Genomic DNA, 26410 nt, shown 5'->3' with positions numbered 1-26410 from the left:
TTTCAAAAGAAAAAAGAAGGAGCCACACAAATCCAAGGGCCATTCCAGCGGCTGCTTTGAGCTCCTCTGAGGCTGGCGGGAGAGAATATTCTTCTGGAAGAGGCAAACCTGAAAAACTGGTGTGAGCTCCCCTCTCATACTGGAGGGAGCACACGGGACAAAGCCTCATCCCAGCCTTTCCCAGTCGAGGGTGCTGTCTCCGCAGTCTACCCCGGGGTCCCAACGCCCCCTGGCATGTCAAACGCAGGGCCACTGCTCTTTCCACAACTGCTGAGTTCATGCCTGGCACACAGGGCTGTCTTTCCCAGAACAAGAAAGCTGACGACACCCATACAACAATGAAGAACTCAGTCTAAGTCAAGAATAAATCTGAAGATAAGGAAGCCAACAGGCTTGAGGGTGGAAGACCCTGCGGGGAGTGGTTTGGTGTCAGAGATGGAAACCACATCAGAAATCGTTGACAAAGCCCCATGGGCAGAGCCAACATTCCAGTGATCCGAAGCCCCACACAGCAGAGCTCAGCTCATTCATGCTGGGAGACCAGCTCTCAGCTGGGGGACACCTCAGGGTGGCAAGTGTGGTGGGTGAAACTGGGAGAAGTGACTAGAAAGTACCAGGGCTTTACTCAGTCACAGACAATATGGAGCATGCAGTGTCTCTTACTGACTCCTTCAACACTTTGCAAAATATGCAACAAACCAAATCCAAGTTCTCATCTTAGTTGATCCAGCTCTAAGCAATTTTGCCCTTTCCCTGTGTTTCATTTATATGCTTTGTTTCTATTCTTGCATATTAAACTATTTTTAATAGTGTTTAAACCACTATATTAGGCCTTGGCTGTTTTAGTGCCATCAAGCACCAAGTTCCCCTTCCTAAGAAGACCATGGTTTATTTGCTTTTGGGGAACCACTTTTTCCCTACCGGGTAACAGTCTGGCAGTGCCCCGCCTACCTGTAGCCAAAAGACAGGCCCATGACCCAAGTGAGGACAATAGAACTGAACCTGAATCTTGAACAAAGAGATATAGAGACAGGAAATGGTGGACGCTCCATCCATTACAGTGGTAGAGCTTCAACAAACTTTCTACTCTGTGGCCATCCTCCTGGATCTTATCTCCCAGCTTTGGACCAGCCTTGACTTCTGCCCATCACCCAGCATGCTTCTCCAGCCTTCTCATGGCTGCTGTGAGCTCCCGATAAGCTTCTGATGCAGTGTGTTCATGTGCGTTAGCCAAAGTCAGCACCACAGCTGTGTTGGTAAATATTTATAGCTACAGGCTATTTTCATGTCAAAATATATGTAGGGCACAAGACAGGTACCAGAAAGCCTAGAAGCTGGAGAAATTGAAGGAGAATTTCAGACACTTTATGGAGTTTAATAATATGAATGTTCCTTCTCTTTGCAGCTAGCAAAGCTTTGATTAGGATGGATAAGCCGAGTGCCCACAACGGCAGAGCCAACGAGGGAAAACTGATAACCAAGTGGTCCTGGAATCATTGGAAGAACTAATTAGTTGCATGATCTTGCCTTTTCCTGCTTTCTATTTTATTTCCAGGGATTTACGCATTCTTTTTGAGTTTGGAAATAAGTAGTTTAAGAGTAGACTGATTTGGAGTGGGAGGTGAGTATCTTGGTCCCAGCTGTGTTCACTCTGGATTCTGGCAGTTAGATGAGAGAGCTTGGACCTTTTTCTCATAGTTAGTGGAAAACTTGACCAGGACAGTGTTCAGGAGATGCTCTCATTTTGTTAGGGTCTATAGACAGAGGAAGGAAAAATTCCTACCAAAGAAGGCCATAAGGAGACAGAGAATCAAAAGTGGGGGCAAAATAAAAGGAGCCCTGCAACCCAGCAGAAGCCTATGGGACTTTCCTGGGACAGACTCCCCCCTGCCCCCGACACCCCTGTCTCTTCCACCTGCCTCTTCTCTTGTGGTAGAAAAATGTTACCCAAATTCCAGGGAGCAAATTTAATCCAAGACGTGAGAAAATGCAGAAACAAAGGAAAACAGTCAAGCAGGACAAAATAATAACAGCTTAGCCATTAAACAAAGTCACAGCCCTTTAATTCCTCCTCAAGGGATAGAGATAATATTCTGAGCCATCTCTTTGAGCTGGTTTGCGGATAACCAAAACCCTTACCAGGTGGAAGAAGTTAACTGTTTGCTGCCCACAAGCACATAGACCTCAGACCAGTTGGAATCAGAATCCTGATGATGTTGATTCTTGAGTACCTCACCACCAACCAATCAGAAGAATGTCCACAGGCTGATCACGTACCCCACAACCCTCTCCCTCCCGCTATTTTTAAAAACTTTTCCTTGGAAGTCACTGGGGAGTTTGGGTCTTTTGAGCATTAAGCACCCTTTCTCTTTGCTTGGCACCCTGCAATAAACACTGTGCTTTCCTTCACCACAACCCGGTGTCGGGTGTCAATAGATTAGCTTTGTGGCAGGTGAGTGAACCCAAGTTTGGTTCAGTGACAGTCCTCTTACCTAATGCCAGGGACACAAAAATAAGGAGGGCTTTGGGGGAAGATCAACCAACCCAAATCTTCTGGAGAAACATGTGAGCTAAAGAGGTCGCTGAGATGAAATCCTTCACCAGTGAAGTATAAGGGAGAGGAGGCTTGAGGGGGTAGTATCATTAAAGTGGTAGGAGACAGGCACGAATCTCTCATAATAATCACAGCTTCAAGGAGTGGACCAGGTAGTCACAAAGCATCCAGACTGAAGAGAGTGTGGAGATAAGCCCGTTACCTTAGGGTCAGTATTTTTGGAGGAAAGAGCCAGAATAAATAGTTTTTTAAATCCATATTTTTTCCTTGCCTCCAATTAAGGACAAAGGAAGGAATTCCAAGGACTGAAGAGCTCTGCAGTGGGTCTCAACTTCCATTTGAGGTTTTCATTAGCCTATAACCTCTCCACGTCAGGACACAAGACAAAATGTCCACACCAATGGAACAAACTTTCCAAGGAGACCTTTCCACACCAAATGGTGGTCAAGAAATTCATCCTATCCACACCAATGAGACCTCATTCTATTCAAATTCTATTACTGCTAGTAGAGCCAACACAAAAATCACACCTTGAAAGAGGAGGATGCATTCAAAAGCTTCCTACATTGATTGTCTAACTGGACAGAAAAGAATGAGCAGAGCTAAAGCAAATACCTCCCTCTCCTCTCTGGAAAACACATGCAGCCCATTTCTGAGTCTCCCAACTTGTCCTCTAAGGTGCCTGTTTAAGGGGGCAGAGCTGCAGTGCAGACAGCTGGGAGAAACCAGCTGATTTGGAAATAATGGAAGCACTGTCTTCTTGGATCAGATTTAGCACACACTAAGTCATTTTTGGTGGCCCCCTGGCCAAGGAAATAGGAGGCAGAAATAATCTGCCTGCTCAAGGAAAGAAGCAGGAGTGATTTGAATAATTATCTATATTTTAGACAAAATGGGGCATTCTATTATGTTATGCAAATTCAAATAATGGACTTTTTTATGTGCACTACATCAGCTTACATCCTCATTATCTCAAGGTTTCGGTGTTCAACCAGGTAATGACAGCTGTGGAAAGAGACTTGGAAGCTTGCTGGGCTGCATTCATTAATTTACTGCAGGTAACTGACCTAGTCAAACATCCCTGAATATGACATAAAATTCACTGACTGCATTTATCCATGAATCCAGCTGAATTCCAGCTCTGTGTTTCTCACCTCTTATTAAATATGACAACATATGCACCAACAGAGGTTACTGGGGACCCTCTCCCAGGCATTGTCTTGCAGAGAAGTAAAGTTCTGTAATTAAGCTGCTGTTCACCAACGTGGAAATAGTACAGTGTACTGGAAAACGGTAATTAACTAAACTGTCGTCTATGTAACAGCAGGATACCCGTGGGACTCATTAGAACTGACTTTGTTTGGAGTCCAACGGCTCCTATTTTAAGTTGGGCAGGAACAAAATAAGACGAGACTTCTCACCTGGCTAGGATGGTTGTAGGAGGCGATGTTCTGTTACCGCAGACCAACCAACCAGATGCTAAGTAAGACCCAACTGGCTGGAAGAAACGCTATCAATGCGATCTTCCTAAGTGTTCATCCAAAGACTTGCCTGAACCCAAGGGGCTGGGCTCTGAGGGGTCTAAGAGTAGTGGTTGAGTAAGAGCAAAGAAGCTAAACTTTCAATCAATGAAATGGTCTCGGGAGATGATGGGAATTTTTTGCAGAGCATTATGGGAAAGGGTTTTGATGAGCTTAACTGCAGATTTTGTGGGGGAGGGCAATGAGAGAAGGGGGCACAGAGACCTCCTATCATGTATGGTAGAGGCAGGTACACACCGGGTGAAGAGCCCTGCTGAAGGTTACGCAAGTCTATGGTAGTGGATCATCAGGATGAGAGACAATATCTACCTGGTTCCAAAAATCTGAGCTCCTTTCTACCCAATTCCCCTTAGCATGATAGTGTAGACCAGTGGTTTCCTCTTGGCAGGATCCGAGAAACACATGTGGAGCCTCTAGAAATTCCAGTTGTTCAGATCTGCTTAATATGAGCCTTTGGGGAATGGAGCCCAGGCATCTGTATTTCTAAGAGGCTCCAGGATTAATCGCCTCTGACGTGTAGCCAGAATTGAGCGCCATTGATCCAGCTGCAATGATTACACAGCAGTTTAACATTAACAACGCTTTCCTTACAGGATCCTAGACTGGTTCATTCATTCGATAAACACTTGGGCTCCTACTACCAGATGAGCGAATGTTCTTCATGAAGCATCCACCTTGGTCCCTGGCACATAGAAGATGCTCCATACTTTATATTCATCATCCCTTAATGAGAGGTTTCACTGCTCCAGAGACTGGGCAAAGTGATGGGAATGCAGAGCGGGAAGAGCACCAGCAGACTCAAGGCAGAGACGGCCCGGTAAACCATTAGCGGCAACTTGGAATTACAGCCAATGTGAGTGCATACGCGGGCAGGCGAGGCAGCTGGTGGAGATGAGCAGGAGAGGTTTTACAGAAAGGAAGAAGGTCTAACCTGGTTTTGAGATGCTCGCTGGTGTGTGGTGAGTGTTCAGTGCCTGGACCTGGAAGGCTCTGGGCTCAGGTCTGAAAAACACACTGCCCTTACTCTCCTGCTAAGAGATCTGGTAACAGCAGTGTAGCCAGTGGGCCAGGCTCAGTTTTCAGCCAAAGATGTGAGCCCCTTTGGGGTTCAGAGGATGTAAGCGCCTAGCTAGGAGCCAGGATCTGGCTCAGAGAAGACTCTCAGTTACACCCCCATCCTCAAACCATCTGGAAATGCTCGGTAGGAACCCCTGCTCCTGCACACACCTGATGGAAGGGCCAGTGGCAGACAAATCGTTCATATCCCAGTTCCGCCCCTGCCACTTCTGAGTCCCATTTCTCCAGGGATAAGGATGCCTTCCTCAAGTGCTGCTGAAGACGATCAGGAGAGTTAAGAAGGTAACATGCACTTTTCCTGGCACAGAGAAGGTGCCCTAAGATGTGACTCATCTTCCTCACATCCCCTACTGCCCATCACAAGGTCCCTGGGAGGGAGAAGCCCCTTGGCCACCATTCACCAAGCACGTTCCCATGGCTCAGGGGCTGCATAAGGCCCCTGCCACGCTGTCCCTCATTGAACCTCAGGGCCACACTGGGAGGTTGGCATAAAAGAAGAAGGAAAAGGTGCAGGAAAGGATGTCTCTATGTGGGGTTAAGAAGCATCGGAGGTGTGGTGGCAGAGAAAGGCGTACCTCCGAGGAGAGTGCTCCTAGCAGCAAATCTTCCACAGAGAGCAGAATGCACTGCAGGGGTTTGCAGATGGAATTTGGCCCACTGGCCAGAACGGAGGGGCCTGGCTGCAACTCTGCCCCAGCTGCCTGGCCACCCTGGCCTCTGCCAGCCCCCGTCTGCAGTGGAAGCAGGGACGGGGTCAGGATAGGGGGCAGGCAAGGCAGGAAGCTACAAGAATTCCAAGCTCCCAGCCCAGTGACAAGCGACTCATCCCTCACTTCTCTTGTCACCTCCCGTTTGTGCAGTTCTCATCTTTATTTCATGAATATTTTATTCTCAGAGCAATGGCTCCACTTCCCCTCATAAATCTAGAGGGTGGCTCTTTACTGCATCCGCGGAGCTGGGCGCACTCACCTGCATTGGGTAACTACATAATCGTCTGATTCCTTAGAAAAAAAATATGAGCTCATATCCACATGAATATTAAGAAGCTGAGTGCACATTACCACTCTTCCCCAAGTAGGTGTCTGAACTCTGAAGACATCGCAGCACAAGCTGTTAAATATGACTAGGACTCCACCCAAAGACAGGTTTCTGGCTCTTAAGAAATATAACCAATGCCCCAAAATGAAGCATTCTGAGATTAACCACACTTCCACCTAATTGCAAATGCTGGTCCGTAGAACACGGGCAACCGGCAACACAAAGTTGTCCTGAATTGGATACCACTATTAGTTATCAAAGTTTAAAACAGGTGCTTCTAAAATCCTGTTGTTGCAACCCTCTCCTGGTTCCCAGTCCCTATGTGATGAGGCAGAAATCCCTTGGTCTGGCCTCTAAGTCCTTCAGAGCAAGTTCCTGCATGATACCCTGGCCTCCTGTACTCCCATCTCCTTGCTGGAGACCACATTCCAGCCCTCGGAGCTGCCAGAGGTGGGATGACTTTGTTTACCCCTGCTGATCACCCTGCCCAAAAGGCAACATCCAATCTCATCTCCAGCCCCAGGATTAGTAGCAACCCTTCAACACTCAGTTCTAGCACCTCCAAGCCCCAGGAACTCTTCACTACCCAGGAGCCTACGTCTGTGACTCCATGACGCCCTGGCTGGGTTGGGTGGCCCTGAATGTTTGATGGAACCCGCCGCTCACTTCAGGACGGCCCTGATCACCAGAACGACGGAGACTGCTTGGCTGACCTCTCCCCGAAGTCTGCCCATGCAGCGGTCAGTCCCCTGAGGACACGGATTATGTCCCTAAGGGCATACTTATTAAAGGAAGAAGGTGAGGAAGGGAGCAATTTCATTTGAACACCAGAAACCCAGAAGAACCCGTAAAAGATGGAATAGCTCCTCCTTTTACCGTGTAACAGCCCGAGGGGCTGGAGGAAGGGCAGCTACCATGCTTTCTCCAACCTGCCTCTACATCAACTCTCTTTCCTATCCCGAAGCAGGTTGACACCCTCGGGCAGAAAGTACCACATTTTCTAAGCAGGACCAACGTATTTCACCCTCTCCTCTTGTGCCGGAGATCCTGGGCTTATGCAGAAGCCAAAAAGGAAGACAGGATGCTTTCCTGGCAAGAAGGGAGCTGTTCCTCCCAGCTAGATCACCCCTTGGTCTCTTGGTCTTTCTTTCTTTTTGCCTCTGCCTTCTATGTCTCTCCAATGCTCTCTCTTACACACACACACACACACACACACACACACCCTGTGACAATTCATTCTGGGCTGTCCAGGCTGGACCAGGCACTCTATACTGAACCAGGAGATGTGACGAGACAAGGCTGGAAGCAGACAAGGATGTCCAATCCTGAAGAAGGATGGCCTCTCGATGTACCTGGCTCACAAGTGACATTCTGGAGGGCTGGGTTTGAGACTGTGTCCCCTGGGTACCACACTGCCCACAATGTCCCAGAATGGTGACTCCATGACAGTGCAATGCTCGACCAGCTGGAAAACCTGTCCTCCTCCCCTGACCAAAGGGACATATGCACAGAGGAAATCAAGATGCTGTAAACTTCATAGAAAATTGTCCAGTAGCAAAAGAAGCTTGGCTCGGGACCATTAACTCTTCTTTTCAAGTGAGGCAGGAAGCCCCATAAAAAGACCAGCAGGACCCCCAAGCAGGGCCACTACTCTTGTGCCGGTACCAACCCGCTCCCTGGCCCAGAAGCTCTATCTCACTTTTTGCCTCTGAAACAGCTTACTTACCCCTAAAATTCAATTGGTTCCCTGAGCTCACTTCTGATTGGTTATTTCCTCCACTCTTGATTGGTTATTACTCTCACTTCTGATTGGTCCACTTTCCTAACTTCTGATTGGTCCATTTGTAGTACTTCATTTGCATGGAGCTCAATCCTGATTGGTTATTTCTCTCACTCCTGATTGGTTTATTTCTACAAAGCTTGTTCCTGGCTGATCAACTTCTGTTATACTTTATTTGCATATGATGTTGCAAAGTGTAAAACTGGCAGCCTATAAAGGCCTGTGTAAACCTACAGACGGGGTCCAGAACTTGGAGGGTTAACTCCTCCGGGCCCACTGGCATAATAAACCTGAGTTCTCCAACTCTGAGTGCTGCTTGGTCTCTCGCCCGGATCCAGGTTGCTGTCACAACTGAGCTGTAACAGCGAGCTGTAACACATTTTTCTGCAACACAAGGAGTTTTCCTCAAATCTTTCTTTCTTCTTTCCTGTGGCCCAGGGGTGACAGGAGAGCCACTAAGGCAGTGGGAGACTCAGACCTTACACTTCCTTACGTGGAAGTATACAGATGGCCTGAGAGGAAGACGGATGGCCTGAGACATGCTGAGTCAAACAAGTTCCTTCCAGCAAAAACGAAGTGTGATGACAGGGAGCTCACTGCCTGGTATGAATGGAGTGTCTGTCCTCACTCCTAGCCATGCCAGGGGCTCCGATACAGGCTGAGGCATGGGGCTGTGGCCACCCACTCTTTCCAGGCAGCAGAGATGGTGGCCGTGGTGATGGGGTGCTGGTTATTCTACTGCTTTTTGTTTGAAAGTTATCCTATTGATATCAACATAATCTATAAGTGGGGCTGTGATTCAAGAAGTTGCCGAGGTGTATGTGTCACGTGGTGACAGCCCCACAGTGGAGTGGCTGGGCTTATGCTACCAAGCCTGCGTGTAGATTTTTGCCAGGAGAGCATCCTTAGCAAATGATGACTGTTGCCGCCCTCCCCTAGAGGAGCTGGCTCCAGGAGAACTTGGCGAAGACTTTATATGAAAAAAAAAAGGAAGGAAGAAGGAAGGAAGGAAGAGAAATAGCTTGAAGAAGAACACAAACCCAAAGAGAAGGAAATGTGGAGGGCGGAATCAGCTTGCAAGAAAGTGTGCTCAGAGCCCGGAGTCAGAACAGAGCCACAGTCTTCCCTGTGCGCGCTGTGCCCGGAGGCATGTGGGCAGGGCCGGGCCCTTCAAGGAGGAGGAAGAGAAGGAGAAGGGGTGGGGAGGGGCAGGGCCGGTCCCCCTCACATGCTGGGAGAGCAGGGCCCACGGCCCCTGGTGAGAAGTCAAAGAGAACCAGGCAGGAAGGCGTTTCCTCTCTTACCCTACAGCTGGTCTCTCCAGGTCAGGGTGGAGGCACATGGGCGGGGCAGGGTGGGGAAGGGCTCTCTGGCGCTGCTCATGCGGTACCCGCTCTACAGATAAATACATGACTTTAGTGGCCACGGCTGGTGCCTTGGCACTTTGTTCAAGCATGAAAACATCCCCTATATTTGTTCTCTGGCTTTAAAAGCAAAACAAAGTAACACCACCATCCCCCAGGGTAAAACACTGTCTCCAGACAGGGTGCTTGGGTCAATATTAACTGGACGAAAACCACCCGCCGAGTGGCCCAGTGGGACTGTCCTGCCTCTAGGCCGCAGAAAGGAGAAACAGGGCCCGGGGCACGGACCTCTTTGGGGGTCTCCTGGTGGCACCGATTGCTGTTCCACCACAACTCCAGGGCGGCCACCAGGCAGGCGAGGAGGAGGCCGATGGCCAGGATGCAGAAGACCCCGGCGAAGCTGTGCAGCTTAAGGGATTTGCCATCAGCCTGGGCGCTGGTGTGGCTGGTGAGGTCGCAGCGGCCCGTGTGTGGCCACCACTTCTGCTTGAGCACATCCAGGTCCCCGGTGTCTTGAAGTTCCAGGATCCTGCAAGACACAATCCGTGTGAGCCACAGCCCTGGCCTCACCCTCACAGTCCTGGGGGCATTGGACCCTCCCCCACCATGCTGGCTCCTCCACAGACAACGCTGCACCCTCACAGCAGACAGGCGGCTCTCTGCCTCGACTCTTCCCCTCCCAATCCATTCTCCACTCTATGGGCAGAGCACCCTTCTCCAAACACTCATCGGATTTGTCATCTTCCTCCTCCAACCTCCATGCCCTCTCCCACCTTGTCCCACTGTGCACGGACCAAGTCCAGTGGCAAAGCACACAAGGACCCTTCACATGGGCTCCTGGGACAAGCTTCGAGGATAAAATTGGGAAATCTAGAAACGGACAAGGCAAACAGTCTGAGGACCTGGGGAAATGGTTTCTTAAAAACGTCAATAATTATATCCTAAGCGTCTCTCACTAGGATTCGCCAAACAGTTCATTCATTCGATCTGAGGAGCATCTGCGTCGTGCCAAGTACGAGGTTCAACGAGGCTGAGAATATGGTCTAGAGACACAGACCTGGACACTGAAACAATTAGGGCAATCAACGTGGAGAAAGAGGCTGTGATCAATACAATGAAATGAAAGCAGAGGTACTAAGAAAGGTGCATTGGGAGGGTGGCCTGGACTGGAGGGGGGGGGTAGACCTCATCAAGGAGGCGACAGGAAAGCACAAAATAGCTCACACGGGTCCAGTGCATCTCTGTGCCGGGGGATCTCCTAACTACTCGACCAGCAGTGTTTAATTCTCACGTCAACTCTTTGAGAAGGCTACTTCCATGTTCCTGTTTTTATAGAGAAGGAGATAGAGATACAGAGAGGCGAAATCTCTTGCCAAAGTCATCTGGTGTTTGGCAGGGATGATATTTAATGAGGAGGAAGAGCCTTCCTGAGATGAGAACCAGGTTTGAAAGTCTTGTCTAGGGGTAAGTGCTTGGCGTGCAGAAAAGGCTAAAACGTGGCGAGTGAGGCTGGAGGGTGGTGGGTGGGGAGGAAGGCAATGTGAGATGAAAACAGTGGACCAGGCAGAGGCAAGAATCTGGGCTCTGAGACAGTGTGAGAGGGGACTGGATTTCATCCTCCTTGCAAAGGTGGAAACCCATATCCCCCATGTAGGTGTCTGGATGGGGTTTTCCTTTGTTGCATTTTATGGACTCTTTCTGTATCCAAGGGTCTGGACAGTGAGCCCGTGGTAGCTGGCAGCCCCCAGGTTCCTCACACCCAAGCTTTTCTATTTGTGGAGGGGGAGGCTCTTTCAGTCTGGTCCATGGTGATGCATGGTGCTGACAACACCCACAGTGGCCTCTCTGAGCCCTCTGAGTGTGCACAGTTCAAGAGACTCTATGGTCAGGAGAAGCTCATGGCCAACTGGCCACTTCAGCAGCCTCTGCCCTAGACCTGCATTGCAGATCAGCTGTGACCACAGGCTAAGGCTGAGCTCAGTGACAATGCACGGGCTGCGACTGGTGGAGAGGGAGGGTGACAGCCCACAGGGGGTGCCCTGCCCCGTCAGCATCACAGGCCGGCGTAGCATGGCCTCTTGCCAGATGGGAACAGCCTGGCTCAATGCAAAGAGCAGGCTTTGGAGGCACCACTCCTGCCCGGGTGTCCTCAGACAAGTGACTTGCCCCTGCTAAGCCTGGCTTCCTCATCGTTGCAAGACAGACCCACGATCCCCAGTAGGTGAGCTGATCCTTCGGAACCGGGGCTGAGCGGCGTTCTCCGTGGTTTCCGCTGCGCGAGCACAGTGGCCAGCACAACTTGAGCCATCAGTGGATGTTTGTTGCATCGATATGTGTTGTGCGAATGTCTTAACTCAATCATGAAAACTAACCTGAACTAGAATGACTGCCATGAGATAATGCCAGCTAAGTGGTCAGGGCACAAAAGATTTAGGATGCAGCTTGGCCACTGAGATAAAGGCATGATTTACACAGGCATCTACGTGGCTTGGGGTCGCACTTGGTATGCCATAGATCTCTTCTGTGACACATGCTGTGATTAACTGAGCAGCTGCAGTGTCCCATAACCTCCAAGTGGCCCTGGACGTGTCAGGGAAGCTGCACGTCTGCACGGCCACTGGCTTGCACGGAGCGGTAAGTCGCTCCAGGAAGGTCTGAGTTGACAGGGCCTCCTGGCAGTTACAGGAACCCCAGGGCTGCATGTGAGAGGACTCGTGGTTGGCTGCTGGCTCGCCATGGAGAGGCAGCAGGGTTTTGTGTTTATTGGCACAGTTTCTGCTCTGGTGGACATCAGTCCAAAGCCAGGCTTGGCCATCACACTGGCCATGTGAGGAAACCTCTCAGCTCAAGCTCTTGTACCCAGAAAATCTGAGGTCATAACAGAAGTACCTACCTCACAGAATTATGGTGACAAAGGGAAAAGAGGGAACACGTGGGACCACTCAACTCAAGGTCCAACAAGAGCTTCATAAAACTAGTCAATATGGCACACGGTCTGGTCAATATGGCACCATGGGTCCAAGGCATCTGGACCTCCTAACTGCTCAACCAGCAGTGTTTAATTCTCATGTCAACTCTCTGAGAAGGCTACTTCCATGTTCCCATTTTTATAGAGAAGGAGATGGAGAGGTGAAATCTCTTGCCACAGTCATCTGGTGGTTGGCAGGGATGATATTTAATGAGGAAGAGCCCTTCTGAGACGAGAACCAGGTCCAATACTGACACAAGCTGCCTTTCATTGAGAACATAGTAGGGACTCATGATTTTACATTGTTTTAATCCTTACACCAGCCTGCAGAGTAGTTATGATGACGTCAGATTTACAGACGGAAGACCAGAGGCTCAGAATTGAGATGACTTGCTCCCGGTTGCAAATTAGAAAGAGGCCAAGTGGCTCTTCAGAGCTGGGTCACGCTGACCCGGAAGGCCATGCTCTTTCCGGAACACCAGGCTGCTAAGTGCAGCCAGCCAGCTCTCTGAGAGTCAGTTTCTGGCCTTGGGGACGGTGAGACTCCGGCCAGAGCGTGGCTGTAGGGCCGGATTCCCACTCCTGTGCTCATTAACTGCAACGTCGGGCAAGCGGCTTAATTTTGCTGACGCCTCCATCCGTCCTGCTCCTTCCACTTGTCTGTGCTTTTTTATGCCCAACATTATTCGAGGAAGAATGTCAGGCAATTTATAGGAAAACATAGACTACAGTAAAACCAAACAAGCAAATCCAAAAGAAAATATAAATATGTAAGCAACAGAGGAAAGATAAAACAAGTCACGGGGACAAACTTGACCCTAGGAATGAGGCCAAACGAATGCACACCATGCTCATCTCTCCTCCTGCCTCTGAGTAAGCCAGAGTGATAATAGCCACTTCCTGGAGCCAGTGGCTCTATTTTGCAGACAGACATAATTGCAGGTGCTTCCCTTCGGTCAATAGTCATGGAGCCTGCAACACAGTAGGCGCTCCATAAATGGCTATTAAGTTGCTAAACATTTGCTGAGTGCCTTCTCTGCATGCTTCGGTCCACAAAAGGGCGACAGGACTGCAGCCCCGCCACACACATACATCACTTGTAGCCTACGGACCCCATCCTCTGCCAAAGCAAGGGAGCTGATCCGTTTCCAAGGAGATAGCTTAGTTCTCGGGACTATGGGTAGGAGGGTTACAGCGGCTCCAGATAAGACTGGGATCTGTTATTTACACAGGACCCTTTGCCTGTAAATGCCATAGAGCATTACTTCCTGGACCTGTCACCATCCTTCTCTCAGGTGTGACCCAGCCAGGGCCAGCTCACAGTTCTCTATGCACCATATAACGGAGCTTCTTAAAGAAACATTGGCAGCAGTAAGTTGGAAACCTGAGGTCTGAGTGTTCCCCCTGAGTAGACACCCATCTGCTCAGGTGGGGGCTGTGGGAGATGCTTCCAGCCCAGGAAGGGTTATAACAGACAGGCTGATGACAATACTTCAGGAGCCCGCTGGGGATATTGACTTACAATCATACAGCACGTGGCCTTCTGATGAAAGCAAAGAGTAACAAAACCACTTCCTGCCAGAATCACACTGAAACTGGACTAGCCACTTTGTTCCCATCCCCTGAAGAATCCAGCCAAGAACCAAGCTCTCTCTTCTCTCCAGTGTGTCAATGTTCACTTCAGCAGAGTTTCAGGAGATCTCAGAGCAGTTTAAGTGCACGGGGACCCGAACCTTCCCACACTGGGGACCCTGTGCTTCTGTGAGCACTGTCTTTTGGCACATGAGCTGTCTTGGTGGTGGTGCGGCTGCTGTGTTGGCCTCCCAAGCTCTCTTACCATCTGTTCCAGGGAGGTGCTCACAGGTTGATGGCCTGTGGAAGGCCCTGAGCATCCCATCCCAGAAAACCAAGTGGGGAAACCTTGCAAACACCAATGTATTATCCATCCTGGAGAGAAGCCATTTTTCTCTTCATGTTCAATCTGAGCAATGGATAAATCACTCCTCCTCCTTCTCTTGTGTCATCTCTCTCTTCCCCAGGAGGCAAGGGGAGGCTCGGAGTGTACACTTGATTAAATTCTAGAGAAAACCCAAAAGCCTCATTTAACTTAATTAGTTCTACCCCTTTCCCCAGTTTTGCAAGCAAGCCACTGAATGAGTGAGTTACAGGACCTCCTCCTCAGCCTTTCCCTGACGGGGTTTAGGCTCAGGTGCTCATAATCAGGATAGCCCAGTCAACACCTAGAAGGTAAGAGGAGGGAGGTGGGAGGGCTCAAGGTCTGACCGCAACATGGACCCAGCACTAGGGCTCGGGGCACCTGCATTCTCCCAGCTCTGCGAGTAGCTGGAGGAGCCACCCTCAGCACAAGTTACTCTCTGTGCACTTGGGGATGTTAATAGTCTTTAAGAACTCTTGCCCCTCCAAGTGGATGCCCCTCAGTGCTGGAAAGCATGTGTTAATCAGACAACTGAGGGCTGACCCTAAGCCTCGGCACCTTGGCATCTCGGCATGTGGACACTCCCGCCACGTTTGGGATTTTGGTGGATCGAGGCAGAGCTCTGTAGTTCTGCTCCTTCACCTGTCAGGATGTCACCTCACAGATGTGTGTAAATGGTGGGACCAAGGCTTAGACGTCCTTCGGGACACGATCCCCTGTTAGCAGGCTGGCTCCTAGGAAAAGGCCACCGAGCTCACCCTTGCTCTTTCCCCCAGCCCTTCCTGAGAGGCCAAGTCACCTGGTCAAGGACTAAGGTAAGTCCCCACAGTGGAAGATGGCGGGAGGATAATGAGAAACTGTCTTCCTCAAGGAGGCCGGCCAGATGTTCACTCTGAGCACTTGGAAACTCAGTCAAGCCCAAGAGTCCAGAGAAGATCAGGATGAAGGGATGCACTCTTACCAGAAAATCACAAGGGGGCTGACTAGGCCAAAGAGAACTAGACACCCCATGTTTATTTCTGGTGGACAGCATCCTCGTGCCTTTGCTTAGGCCAGGCATGCCCATTGCTAGTGTTAACCCAGGAAGCTGACCTGGGAAGGATGGGGAGGAGGCAGGCGACGAGGGCCAGGTCTCTTCCCTGCCCCGGTGGGTAGCGTCTGCCCCCTCAGCCCATGTGCAGGTGCCTGTGGGGTCAATCTGCTTCTCTCACCCCACTTTTCCCAAGTCTCCACACTGACTTTTCCCACTTTGCATTTTTATACCAAGTTATTACTGGGCCCTTGCCAGATCCAATTAATCCTGCATTCAATTTTAAATTACTGACTCTCCGGATAACTCCTACTCATCCTTCAGGCCTCCAGGGTCACCTCCTCTGGGAAGTCCTCCCTGGTCTTCCGAGTCTGGTCAGATGCCCTCTTTTGTCCTCCTCCAGCCCCAGAATATCCTCTCTGTCTCACCTGCTGCCCTATGCTGGCATCACCTACTCACATCACAGCTCCCACTGAGATTAGGCACCTTCATGGGGAGGGACTATATACTTCTTCTTTTTCATCTCAGGACCTGGTACAGGCCTAGCTAGGGGTGGGGTGAGGGAGGAGCACGGATTGGTGCGTAGTCGGTGCTGAGGAAAACGTGATGGATAAACGAGCTCTCATTTCCCAAAGAGAAAGTTATCCTCCGGCCCCGGCACAGGCGACTGTGGGAGTTGCCTCGGTGACCGTGCCTACCTCTGGGAGAAGAGGTCCCTGTAGGGGCTGCCGTGCTGCAGGGCGATTCCATAGCCCTTGCTGCTGACACTGTTGCCGATGACCGTCACGGAGCAGTCGTCATCTGTCAGGGCTGCGTACTCCACCACGGCCACGTCCCACAGAAAGGCGTAGTTCCCCTTCTTTGCCTGAAAGACCAAAATCACCGTGAAGTCAGGCAGACCTGGTCTGCTGTCTCAGTTTTGAGCAGCAAGACATTCCAATGGCGAGATTTGAGGGACCTCCTCCTAAGTGGTCCTCCTGTCCGGCCAACCAGCACAACAACTCTTTTATTTTCTAGTCTACAGATTCCACCACCGGTTGATGCCACTCACTGTGATTAGACGTAAAAGGATGCAATGCTGCCTCTAGGAGGCCCCAGTGTAGCACATCTCACAGAGAGAGGGGGGCAAGAGGAGCCATACGTGAGCTCTAAGACTAGCCTCCTGGTCCCCGCGGCACGGACCTGTTTCTCAGATTAGCGAACTCACCTTGGAGACTGCAGAAAGTCTGACCCGAGGGAATTCAGATTTCCTGATCAGAGATTAAATAGTATCTATTGAATATTTCTACTTAGAACTTGACTGAGCCCTGCTTAAGATGAATGTGGGAGATGGCCCTAGGTTCAATGCCCCCAGGTGGCTGAGACTTAATATCTAAGTCCATGCAATGTCTGGGGAAGAACCCACTAAGGACAGGGTCCTGATTGTTAACGGTGCCAAGCTGGATTTCTGCCACTTGCCTTTCACCGCCCACAGAGGAGTGTGTGCATGTACCAACACACACGCACACACACACGCACACACACATTTATATATACGCATGTGCGTGCACACACATGCACACATGGGCAGGTTTCTGGTGTCAGGGTTTCTGTATCAGCGCAACGGTTGCAGAGTATTCCATCAGGAATTTGCCTGTGGCTGCAGCTGCAGTCCCGCTCCATCACACCCACCCACAGCAGACATTCAGTTCTATCCTGAGACTTAATCCTGACTTGGCCTGGAGTTTAGACACTCAGAGGGAACGCGAGCTACTTTGCTTTTTGGAAGAAGATGCACACTAGACACTGTCACTTGGCCAGCTTAAAATAGAGCATACTGTTCTTAATGCAGCCAAGAGCCTGGTTTACAGTCTCCCCTTTGCTTTCTCCTTCAGTCCTACCACAGTTCACATGAGATGCTGGAAGACCGCAGTCTGGGGCGGTGGCAGGGCTGAAACATCACAGGTAACCACAGGCCAAGCTGGTAAGCTACAGGCTTCGTGGTACTGTCAGGGGTCTTGTTCCACGTTCCCGCCTTTATTCAGTCGAGTCTTCATGCCCACTGAGACTTTCCAGAGAGTACCAAAGCTGCTCAGGCGAAGCTCATCAAGATTTTACTTCTTTGGGGACCCTACATGCCCATGGGCCAACATGGCTCATTTTCTCATCAGGAGTTTTCCACTGGAAGGATTTGTGGGCAGAGTGTGGCATCACCCTGCCGAGAATATACTGCTCCCAGCCATTCACACAATTTTGCAGGATGACCTCGTAAGAAATGACACACGCTGTGCCACCCACGGACGTTCACCTCAGGGAACAATCCAAATACTACCTCAGAGCATCTTTCCTCAGTCCAGCCAATTTCGGGAGTCCCTAAAGGGCGCTGACCCAGGTGACAAAATTACACTCATCTCTCTTCCTCCACGTGGGAAGATAACAGTCCTTGAAATTTTTTTCCTGCTGGCAAACACGGTTTTCTCATGGAAAGACAGAAATTTTCCACTCTTAGTAACCGAGTTTCTCCGCAAAATGTTGACTTATGACCTAGTATTTGGCTTCCGTCCGACTCTGGAGCGTTTCATACCCTGGCTCGCAATTCGACGTGACAATCAGACATCGTTATTTGCACGATTTCAAAAGGGCACGTCATGTTGAAGGAAGAATTAAGACCAAGTTTGTTTCTATGTTTCGAGTGATGTTCCAAGAAGGAGAAAGAAATAAGCTGACCCAACTCGACTGGAAAGCGACTCTGACAGAAGCTTGGCGTGGCCATTCTAACGGGGCACTTGGAGCCCGTCAAGCCACAAGCATCTGTGGCTCCAGTTTGGGCTACGTGATAGGTGAGCACAGATGCGTGAAGGAAGCTGCATTTATAGCCCTGCTCCCTAAGCTGAGAAGGCAGAACACATATGGAAGGGATGCTGGCAATCTCTCAGCTGCAAATCCCTGCTAACCAGGAAGGCAGCCGAGAAAAGAGGAGGAAGTAGAACGTCTCCTTCTTGAGTTGCTGAAAGACCCCAGACACTTAACCTCCTTATTTGTAAAAAGGGACTAAGTTGACTATCATATTTCTTATGCCTGCGTCAAGAAGCATGTGGCCGGGTCCCTAATCTACTTGACGATGCCAGGACAGAGAGGACCCCACATCTTGTATGTGGGCCAAATCAGAAGCTGCAGTTGCAACAGGGCTTTATCTTTAGGAAATGCTCTCCATCTCCAACATCTCTCCCTCACTTTCGCAGCATCCCAGAGCTTCCTGGGTCCTCCTCTTCTAGCCTCACCCTGAGTGAAATGCAGCATCAAAACCTTCCCTGGGCTTCTCAAGTCTATCAGTCTCCAGGAAAACTTTCTGGATCTTGCAGACATCTCCCCAGTCTTCCTGGTGTGCCACAGCCCTTGTATGAGACAGAAGGCTTCTTAGGTAGGACCCTGCCCTCAGGAACACTTCAGACGCCAGCTATAAGAAGCTTGAGCATCGTATGCATCATGGCCATATCCCCTTGACAGAGACCCTCCTCTTGCCCAATGCAGAATGAACTCCCCACAACCTCCCCAGAGTTATAAGCCTCTCCCTTGTAGGATCAGAAGCAGTTTTCCACGCAGCCCCTAATAATTATGTTTCGACCTTCTTATTTTGTGCTGCTGATCCACAAGGTCTGGCCTCTCCACATGTGGGGGACACCAAATGTAGCAAACATCTGCCTTCAGGAGAGCCAAGAATTTCCTCTTTCTCTCCTCTCCTATCACAGGATCTCCCTTGTCCTATCTCGAGTCTGAGTGTTTACCCCATCCTGCTCAAGGTTCAGCTCTGTCCTCTGTGGCTCAGTCTCTCATCTAGTCATTACTTCCATTGAGAAGGCATTTCTACCCCCTCCCTCCACTCTCCATTCCCTAAACTCCATGCCAGAGACCCCCAACCCTTTGAGACACTGGTCATTTCCTATTTATATGAACTACTTCTTTCTGTTGAAGATTTTCCCCCTAGTCTCTTGAGAAGACAGAGCACTGGCAGGAATCTAGTCTCTTCTCAATCGTGTGCCATGGGCTGTCCCTCACAGGGAGAGAAGGGTGAACCCAGACCCCTTCCTGTAGGAGTCCCTTGGCCAAGGGACAACAGATCTTCAGGGTAGCTTTTTGCCACTTCTTGTTCATACTAACTCATCCTTTTTTCTGTCTCCAGTCCTGTCCTTTCCCCACTTCCCAGGTGGCTCTGGGAAGTTAAGGAGGATGTTATGTGAGAGCAGGAGCAATAAGCAATGAGTTGTTTACAAATAGATTGTTGACGTTTATTTCACAAAGTCTAAATGATGAAAGTGTTATCATAGACTGGTGTTCTGCAATAAAACAAAGAACAAATACTGTCTTTCGTCTCTTTAATGAGTTAAATTACCTCTATCTGGCTGGCCTATTTATAGTATTCAATGTATTCTGAATTTCTAATCAATGACTTACCATGCATCAATGCCTTGGGCTGTGGCTGTTGGAGACAAGGCTAGTAGATTCAGCCAAGCCTTCCCCAGGCCTTTGGCTCTACGCAGAGCCTAGATGGACATAAAAACCCAGGGAGCCCTTTAGAGCTGGCTCTGGGGTTCTGGGACTCCAGCCCAAGATTCCTTCAGGAACTCTGAAGGCATTTGCACATCATCTAAGAAAGCGGAGTTTTGAAAATTGATAGAGTCAAGAAATATAATTCCCTGCTCCCATAGTTTTGTTTTGTTTTCTGATTGATCATAGCCAATGTTAGTGAGGCTGTGACAAATGATCATGATCCTTCGTGGCGACAGGCATCCCAGAAGGACACGACCCTTCGGAAAGTAACGCAGCAACACCTAACACCAACATCTAACACTGCTCATATCCTCTGCCCTAGAAAATTACGGATTTAACCTAAAAAGTAAACCAAGTGTATCTGTGTATCTTAAAGATGTGGCAGATACTTTAGATCTAATGTTGTGTATAAAGTAAGCATGGGAACAGTTAAAACATTTAATTTAGGAAAATAATTTAATATAGTTCACAAACGTGATGTGAACCTAGGCAACCAACAGTAATTATACAGACTATGCAGGAACATATACATAGGTGTACACATATATAGAAAATGAAAACAATAGCAAATGAGGGGATGGACACACTGTTATTATTGTTCTATGGACATGTGAAATATAATATGGCAAAAAAAGGACAAGAATGTTGCATAATGGAGTGGGATTAGTGATGGTCCTTAGGGCAAATTGATTAAATTTTTTCTTTAGTCTTGTTACACAATCTGTGCTATCACACAGCATGTAGGTACCGAAGCTGGTCTCCATCTCCCTGTGTGCACTTAGAGGCGCCTTTGCTCATCAGCGGAACACAAAGATCTGACAGAGCTCTCCAGTTTCCCAGGGCACTGGCTCCCTGATGCTACCCGAACACCTGGGCAAGTCTCCCTTACATCCCCGGCCTGCATCTAGACATTTGGCTTCAATTCACTCTCTCTTTTCTCTAAAAGAAAAAGAAAAGGCATCTGGCTCACACCTAAAAGAACAGATGTGAGGGCTTTGAGGAAAGGAGGGAAGAGCAGCTTGGAGATTGGAGAAAGTCAGGGGTATCTGGGCCTCCACCCCCAGGAGGCTGGGACGGCAGCAGGTAGACAGGCCATCCCTGGCTTGTGTCCCAGGAAGCATCTTAGGACACAGAATTCAAGCCCATCCCTGAAGTCCACTCCCTCCCCAGTCCACCCACATGCTGGAGCGCTGCTACAAAAGGAAAGGGACTGAGACCATGGGGCTGTCTGACCCCGCTGCTTAGAGCATCCTCCCTAACATCTGGGGGAACACAATTGGCCTATTTTGGTGGAGGAAGGTTGAGCACCATAAGCAAAGCCACAAGTGAGCTGGGATATTGGATGACTCATCTCGGTTGCTCCACACGGGTCATAAAATGAGACTGCATTGCCTTTCACTGCACCATTGACTCGGCTCTTCCCAGAACTCACTGGGAGCACAAACTTTCCGAGATAACAGCCTTGGAGGCAAGAACTTCCTAATGCTCTTCTCTTCCATCCTAACTGCTCCTGGAACAGAACAAGCAGCTACATTGTTCTGCGAAACAAGAACACTGGTGGTGCAAACATTAAACACAAATGTTATGGGTAAAGAAGTGCTAAAGGAAATCAGGTGTGTGCGGGACCAGGTACAGGACAGGTGAGAAATACCTGCTGGGGGCTGGGCTGTCAGAAACCTGATTCCTTTCTATGCATGGTATAAATCTGAGGGGCAGAACATTAATTCTGTTTTACAGACGAAGAAACCGAGACTCAGAAAAATGAAATGACTTGTCCCAAATAAATAAACCCAGATAGTGGGGGGTAGAGGCAGGTCAACTTGAGGTCCATCTGGCTATAAAGAAGCCCACTCTGCCCTGCTTGGACTCGTGAAGGGAGGGCTGGGGAAACTCCTACGGTGCCCTTGTCCTCTGAGCACTTCCCAGGAGGATGCTGGGGGTGACAGAATGCGTGGGAGTGGTCACGACCGTTTCTTTCCAGCTTTACAAACAGAGGTGGTTCACTGAACAGCTGAAACGCTGGGAGAGGGAGGACCCAGAGGCCTTCCCTGTCTGTGGATGGGGATGTTCGCCTATCAGGGACCCTTTGGAAATGTGATGCAACCTCACGTGCATTAACTATCCAGTGACACGTTCATTGTCTCTGCCTGCATCCACCCTTCACCCCAACAAAGCAGAGCTCAGCATCCCAAATCTTAGCGCCTGTGGTCACATTCACAAAATGCGACACATTGCCACACATAGTCTGAACCCTGGCTACAGTGTCACCCGTATTACGCCCTGCACCAAATCACAAGATGGAACAGTAAAAACCCAGACTATCTGTAGAGAAAAGGGCAATTTTACAGTCTGTCGGTAGGAGTGTGGGCTGGCATGATATTCCCGGGATGGCAGTTTGCTGGGGAGAATCAGATGCTTTTAAAATGTGCATATGTAGCAATCCCACCCTTAGGGATTCATTCTAAGGAATTGTTCAGTTTCTGAAAAGATGTTTGTACAAAGATTCTCAGGGCAACACTGTTTAAACTAGCAAGAATTAGAGACAAATCTAAATGCTCAACAACTGAGAATCGGCTAGGTAAATGATAGTATTAAATGATGGAATATTATGTTACCATTACTATGGCATTTTAAAAGAGCATCTCTTGCTTTGGGAAACAACTGACCATGGTGAAAAGGAGCCAGCTTGGGTTCCGGACTCCAACCATATGGAATTGAATCCCAAATCCACGGCTTGCTGGCTGTGTGAGCGCCAGCAAGTTGCTTAACATCTCTGGACCTCAGTTCCACTGGATGTAAAATGGTCCATACCTCACCAACTTTTGATGAGGATTAAATCTCTCAATAAATGTGCCTTGTTTAGGGTCTTGCCTGGTATGCAGTGAGTACTAAATAAATGCTAACTGATATTATCCTGTTTAGTGAAAAAGAAACTGTTACAATAGAGTGTTTCCATTTTGATAGTCTTTTAAAATTATTATGTAAGAACTTTATGAAGAATCAAAACCAAGCACCAAATACTATCTTTCGGTGATGCTATCCTGGATGACTTCTGCTGGTTTCTTTCCATCTCCTGCATCACCCATGTTTTCTGCAACTCAACAAGCATTTCGTCTATGAACGCAGAGGTCTAAGAGGGTAATTTTAGTGATTCAGCCTCCTTCCTTGAGCACAGTGTAGTGAAAAGAGCAGGGGTCTGGACCACAAAAGACCTACTGCCCCATCCTAGGTCTTTGGTGAACCCGCAGACTTAGGGCTAATAATCACTTCCTTGAGGACTAGTCTGAGTATGGAATTGCAGGACACAATGCGCTGTGTCTGGCTCGCAGCGAGGACGCAGAAGAAGCCCCTTATTCTCCTTCGGGAAATCCTCAGCTAGACTCAGAAGATCAATCTGTCAGCTGTCACTGAAACATCTTTCCTTCCACCCACTCCCCTCCTGCCAGTCACTCCTCCACCTTAACCAAGTCAGCAACATGCTCTTGGTGTGTGTGTGTGAATGTGCGTGAGTGTGAGAATTGCAGCCCCAGGGAAGCAGCAGAGATATGAACTCAGAGTCCAAGCACCTGGAGACCACAGAGGGCTCAGGAAAAGGAGATATTCAGCCAAAGAGAAGCAGCCGGCCTCTCCTTGGTCTCTCAGAAGAGCAGAAAGAGGCCCCGAAAAAGACACGCAAATGTTCGGCAGACAATCCACGGGCCCCTCAGAAGTGTTGGAGGGAAACCAGCCACACGCAAGGAGTGAAGGATAATGACCCTTCACCTGGATCAGCCCCTGGACCAGCCAAAGCAGACCCACCCCGGGCAGGCTCAGTGGGCGGGGGAGGCGGCAGCTGGACTCCCCCACGATTAGTGCAATGGCTGCTTTCCTCAAGTGTCCACAGGGTACAAAATCAGTGTGGCTTCTGGCTTCAGAACAGAGTGAACGGGCTGGAGCTGATCCGTGGGATAACGCAACCAAAGGGGCAGCAAGAACCTCTGGTAGAGGGATGCCGTGTGTGTGTGTGTGTGTGTGTGTTTGTGTGTGTACGCACGTGTGTGTGGCCATGGCAGTCCCAGTGAGTGAGGCTGCCCATCACCTAGGCAAGAGGACCACGGTGACAGAGACATCCTCGGGCTACAGCAGCAGGAACTAGCTCCTGATGGGCAGGCACTACGTCTGCAAAAACGATTTCTGCCAACAATAACCTGTGTATCCCTGTGTCCTGGAGGAACACAGTCAACAGTGAGGAGCACGGTAAGTGGCAGAGAAGGTGGCACATGATTTCTCAGGCCACCGATGCCCTTAGGCTTACATTACCCTCCCTTTGATTCCTTAAAATCCTTCATAGAACCTTCGACTCCATTGCCTAGAAAGCATGGCATGGTACGTAGGTAAAAGCAAGGGTCAGGAGATGGGCAGGCCTTCCCCCAGTGTCCTTGGCCAGCCACCTGGACCCTCTGAGCCTCAGTGACCTCATCTAGAAGACAGGAGAAGCAAGCCCCACCCACGTCACAGGCTCATCACAGGAATAGATGGCAAAGGGAGTGTCCGATGCATTGCAGGAACGCCAGCAAGAAGGCACGACCCTTAGGATCATGGTAATTATCAACAGCATCCTCCTTACCGCTTAAAGTTTGGATCCTCAATAAATGAAGTTGCCTTGGGGAAAATAACACTTGAAATTGTCCCCAGTCACCAGCCTGGTAAATTAGAAAGTCTGCTAGACTGGGTTGCAGTCTTGGCCCAGTTACTGACTCACTACCGATTTGTCAAAATGGAAGGTGAGCCCAGATGGTCCTTGAGGTCTTCTCCAGCGTTAGCATCCTCCAAGTTTATAATTTAGACCAGTGGTTCTCAGGGAGTGTGCCCCAGGCCAGCAGCACCAGCATCACTGGAAAACTTATAAGAAGTGTAAATTCTCAGGCTCTATACCAGACCCACTGAACAAAAGACTCTGGGAATGGGGCCCAACAATCTTTCTGTAATCACTCCAGCAACCCTGATGTGTGCTAAAATTGGGATCCAGTATGATACTGACCTCTCTGTCAATTTCTTATCTCCTCTTGAAAGTAGGTTTAGGAAGGAAAGAGTAATTTTTTTTTTTTGATTAATGGAAGTGCTGGGGATTGAATCCAAGACCCCATGCATGCTAAGCATGGACTCAACCACTGAGTTACACTACCCAGCAGAAGGATAACGTATTATGGCTCTGGAGACTTGGGTCAGAGCACTAACTGGAGGAGGGACCATCCCAGAGTTAAGAGATGAAGGCCACTGAAAACTAACATCGAAGGCAAGTCACACTTGACATCGTCTTCCTGCAAATCATTCTATTTGGTGCTTTTCCACCCATTCTCTTCCTAGAAGGTTCAGGATGAACTTCCACAGTACAAACTGTGTCCGTCGTCCAAGGGAATCGAGGCTCAAAAGGGACTTTGCCCAAGACCACAGAATCAGTCTTTCTGGTAGTGCTTAAGTGTCTCCCGGGTCTCCTGGACTACAAATGGCCTCCCCTTGTCCCACATCAAGAGCCCCGAAGAGCCACATGGAGCCCCTGCCAACAACCCCGAGCATCGCGCTGCCAGATTCTGAACGAGCTTCAGTGATGTACCTCCAGCACCCAACCTTGTGGAAGCTTTACGGCTGCACTCCCTTGTGGGACCTCGGGCACCGTTTAGTGAACCAAGTATTGTCTCAGTGGGGGGGGTTTCTCACGTCTCCAAGGGAGAAGAAGCTGGTTTGGCACAAAGGAGAAAAGGGAAGTCCAAACTTGGAGGAATCAATGGCTCCTTCCTCAAAGTCGAAAAATTGCACACTGTCAGCAAAACAAGGGGCCATGAGCAACCTTCTTGGCAGGGCAAAGGGACACACTGATTTTCAATGATTTGTCAAAACTTGAAACTGTCCAAAGACCATGATAAACAACAATCTAATCTGAGTTATTCCATGGGCAAGATTAAGAATGATCTAAAAAAAGTAAATTGGTTTGCTTAGGTATAAAATAGTTTACTAAGAGACAAGAATACAGAATGAAAAATGCCAACGTAGGAAAGAGAAACAACCTAAGAATACATGAACCCAGGCGGCACAGAGAAGAGGCACCCACGTGGTCAAACATCCCACAAAGCACAGGGCAGGGCGTCACGGAAGCTTCTTGTCTACACGCAGGCACACGCACACACGCATGAGCAAGCGCACACACACACACACACACGCAGAAGGATGTGAGCCTCTTGGCCATGCATGTCCTTTTCACTGCCCTAGCATGACGCCTGGCATACAGATGGTGCTGAATTAATATGTGTAAATGATTAATGCAGAACTGAAGGGATGAATACTGGCTGCTGGGAAGCCTGGGGACTTGCATCAAAATAAGATGGTCTGGATTTGTCCTGTTTGCTCCTCCAAGTCTGCCCTCCACCCTTCTCCATCCTGTGCTCTCCTCCAGAGGCTGATTTTACAGACAGCATCAATGGGCATCCTTGGCCTCTGGCTAAGGGTCACTTCCTAAGATCAGGAATAAATCAAATACTGAACTATTAAAACAATAATCATAGCAATAAGCAGTATTCATTCAAGCATATGTTCTCAAACTTCAGAAGGCATGAAAATC

At 49.3% G+C, this 26410-nt stretch overlaps 1 protein-coding gene across 2 annotated transcripts in view; it reads right to left on the bottom strand.

Annotated features, from left to right (window-relative positions):
• The window catches only part of GRID1 (glutamate ionotropic receptor delta type subunit 1), a 624094-nt gene that overhangs the window by 1905 nt on the left and 595779 nt on the right, over positions 1-26410 (bottom strand). Inside the window, exons 14-16 of one of the 2 annotated variants that reach the window (XM_072972326.1) lie at positions 15987-16153; positions 9643-9883; positions 9295-9385 (exon numbers count right to left, since the gene is read on the bottom strand). In XM_072972326.1, coding sequence (XP_072828427.1) covers positions 9296-9385; positions 9643-9883; positions 15987-16153 — 498 coding nt within the window. In that variant the 3' untranslated portion in view covers position 9295. The remainder of the gene's footprint in view (positions 1-9294; positions 9386-9642; positions 9884-15986; positions 16154-26410) is intronic. The other variant, XM_031682334.2, reaches the window with a different exon arrangement.

The sequence above is a fragment of the Vicugna pacos genome, chromosome 11, assembly GCF_048564905.1.
Source record: "Vicugna pacos chromosome 11, VicPac4, whole genome shotgun sequence".
In the NCBI taxonomy this organism is placed as follows: domain Eukaryota; kingdom Metazoa; phylum Chordata; class Mammalia; order Artiodactyla; family Camelidae; genus Vicugna; species Vicugna pacos.
The sequence above is the reverse complement of the archived record's forward strand: the minus strand, read 5'-3'. Positions and strand labels throughout refer to the sequence as shown.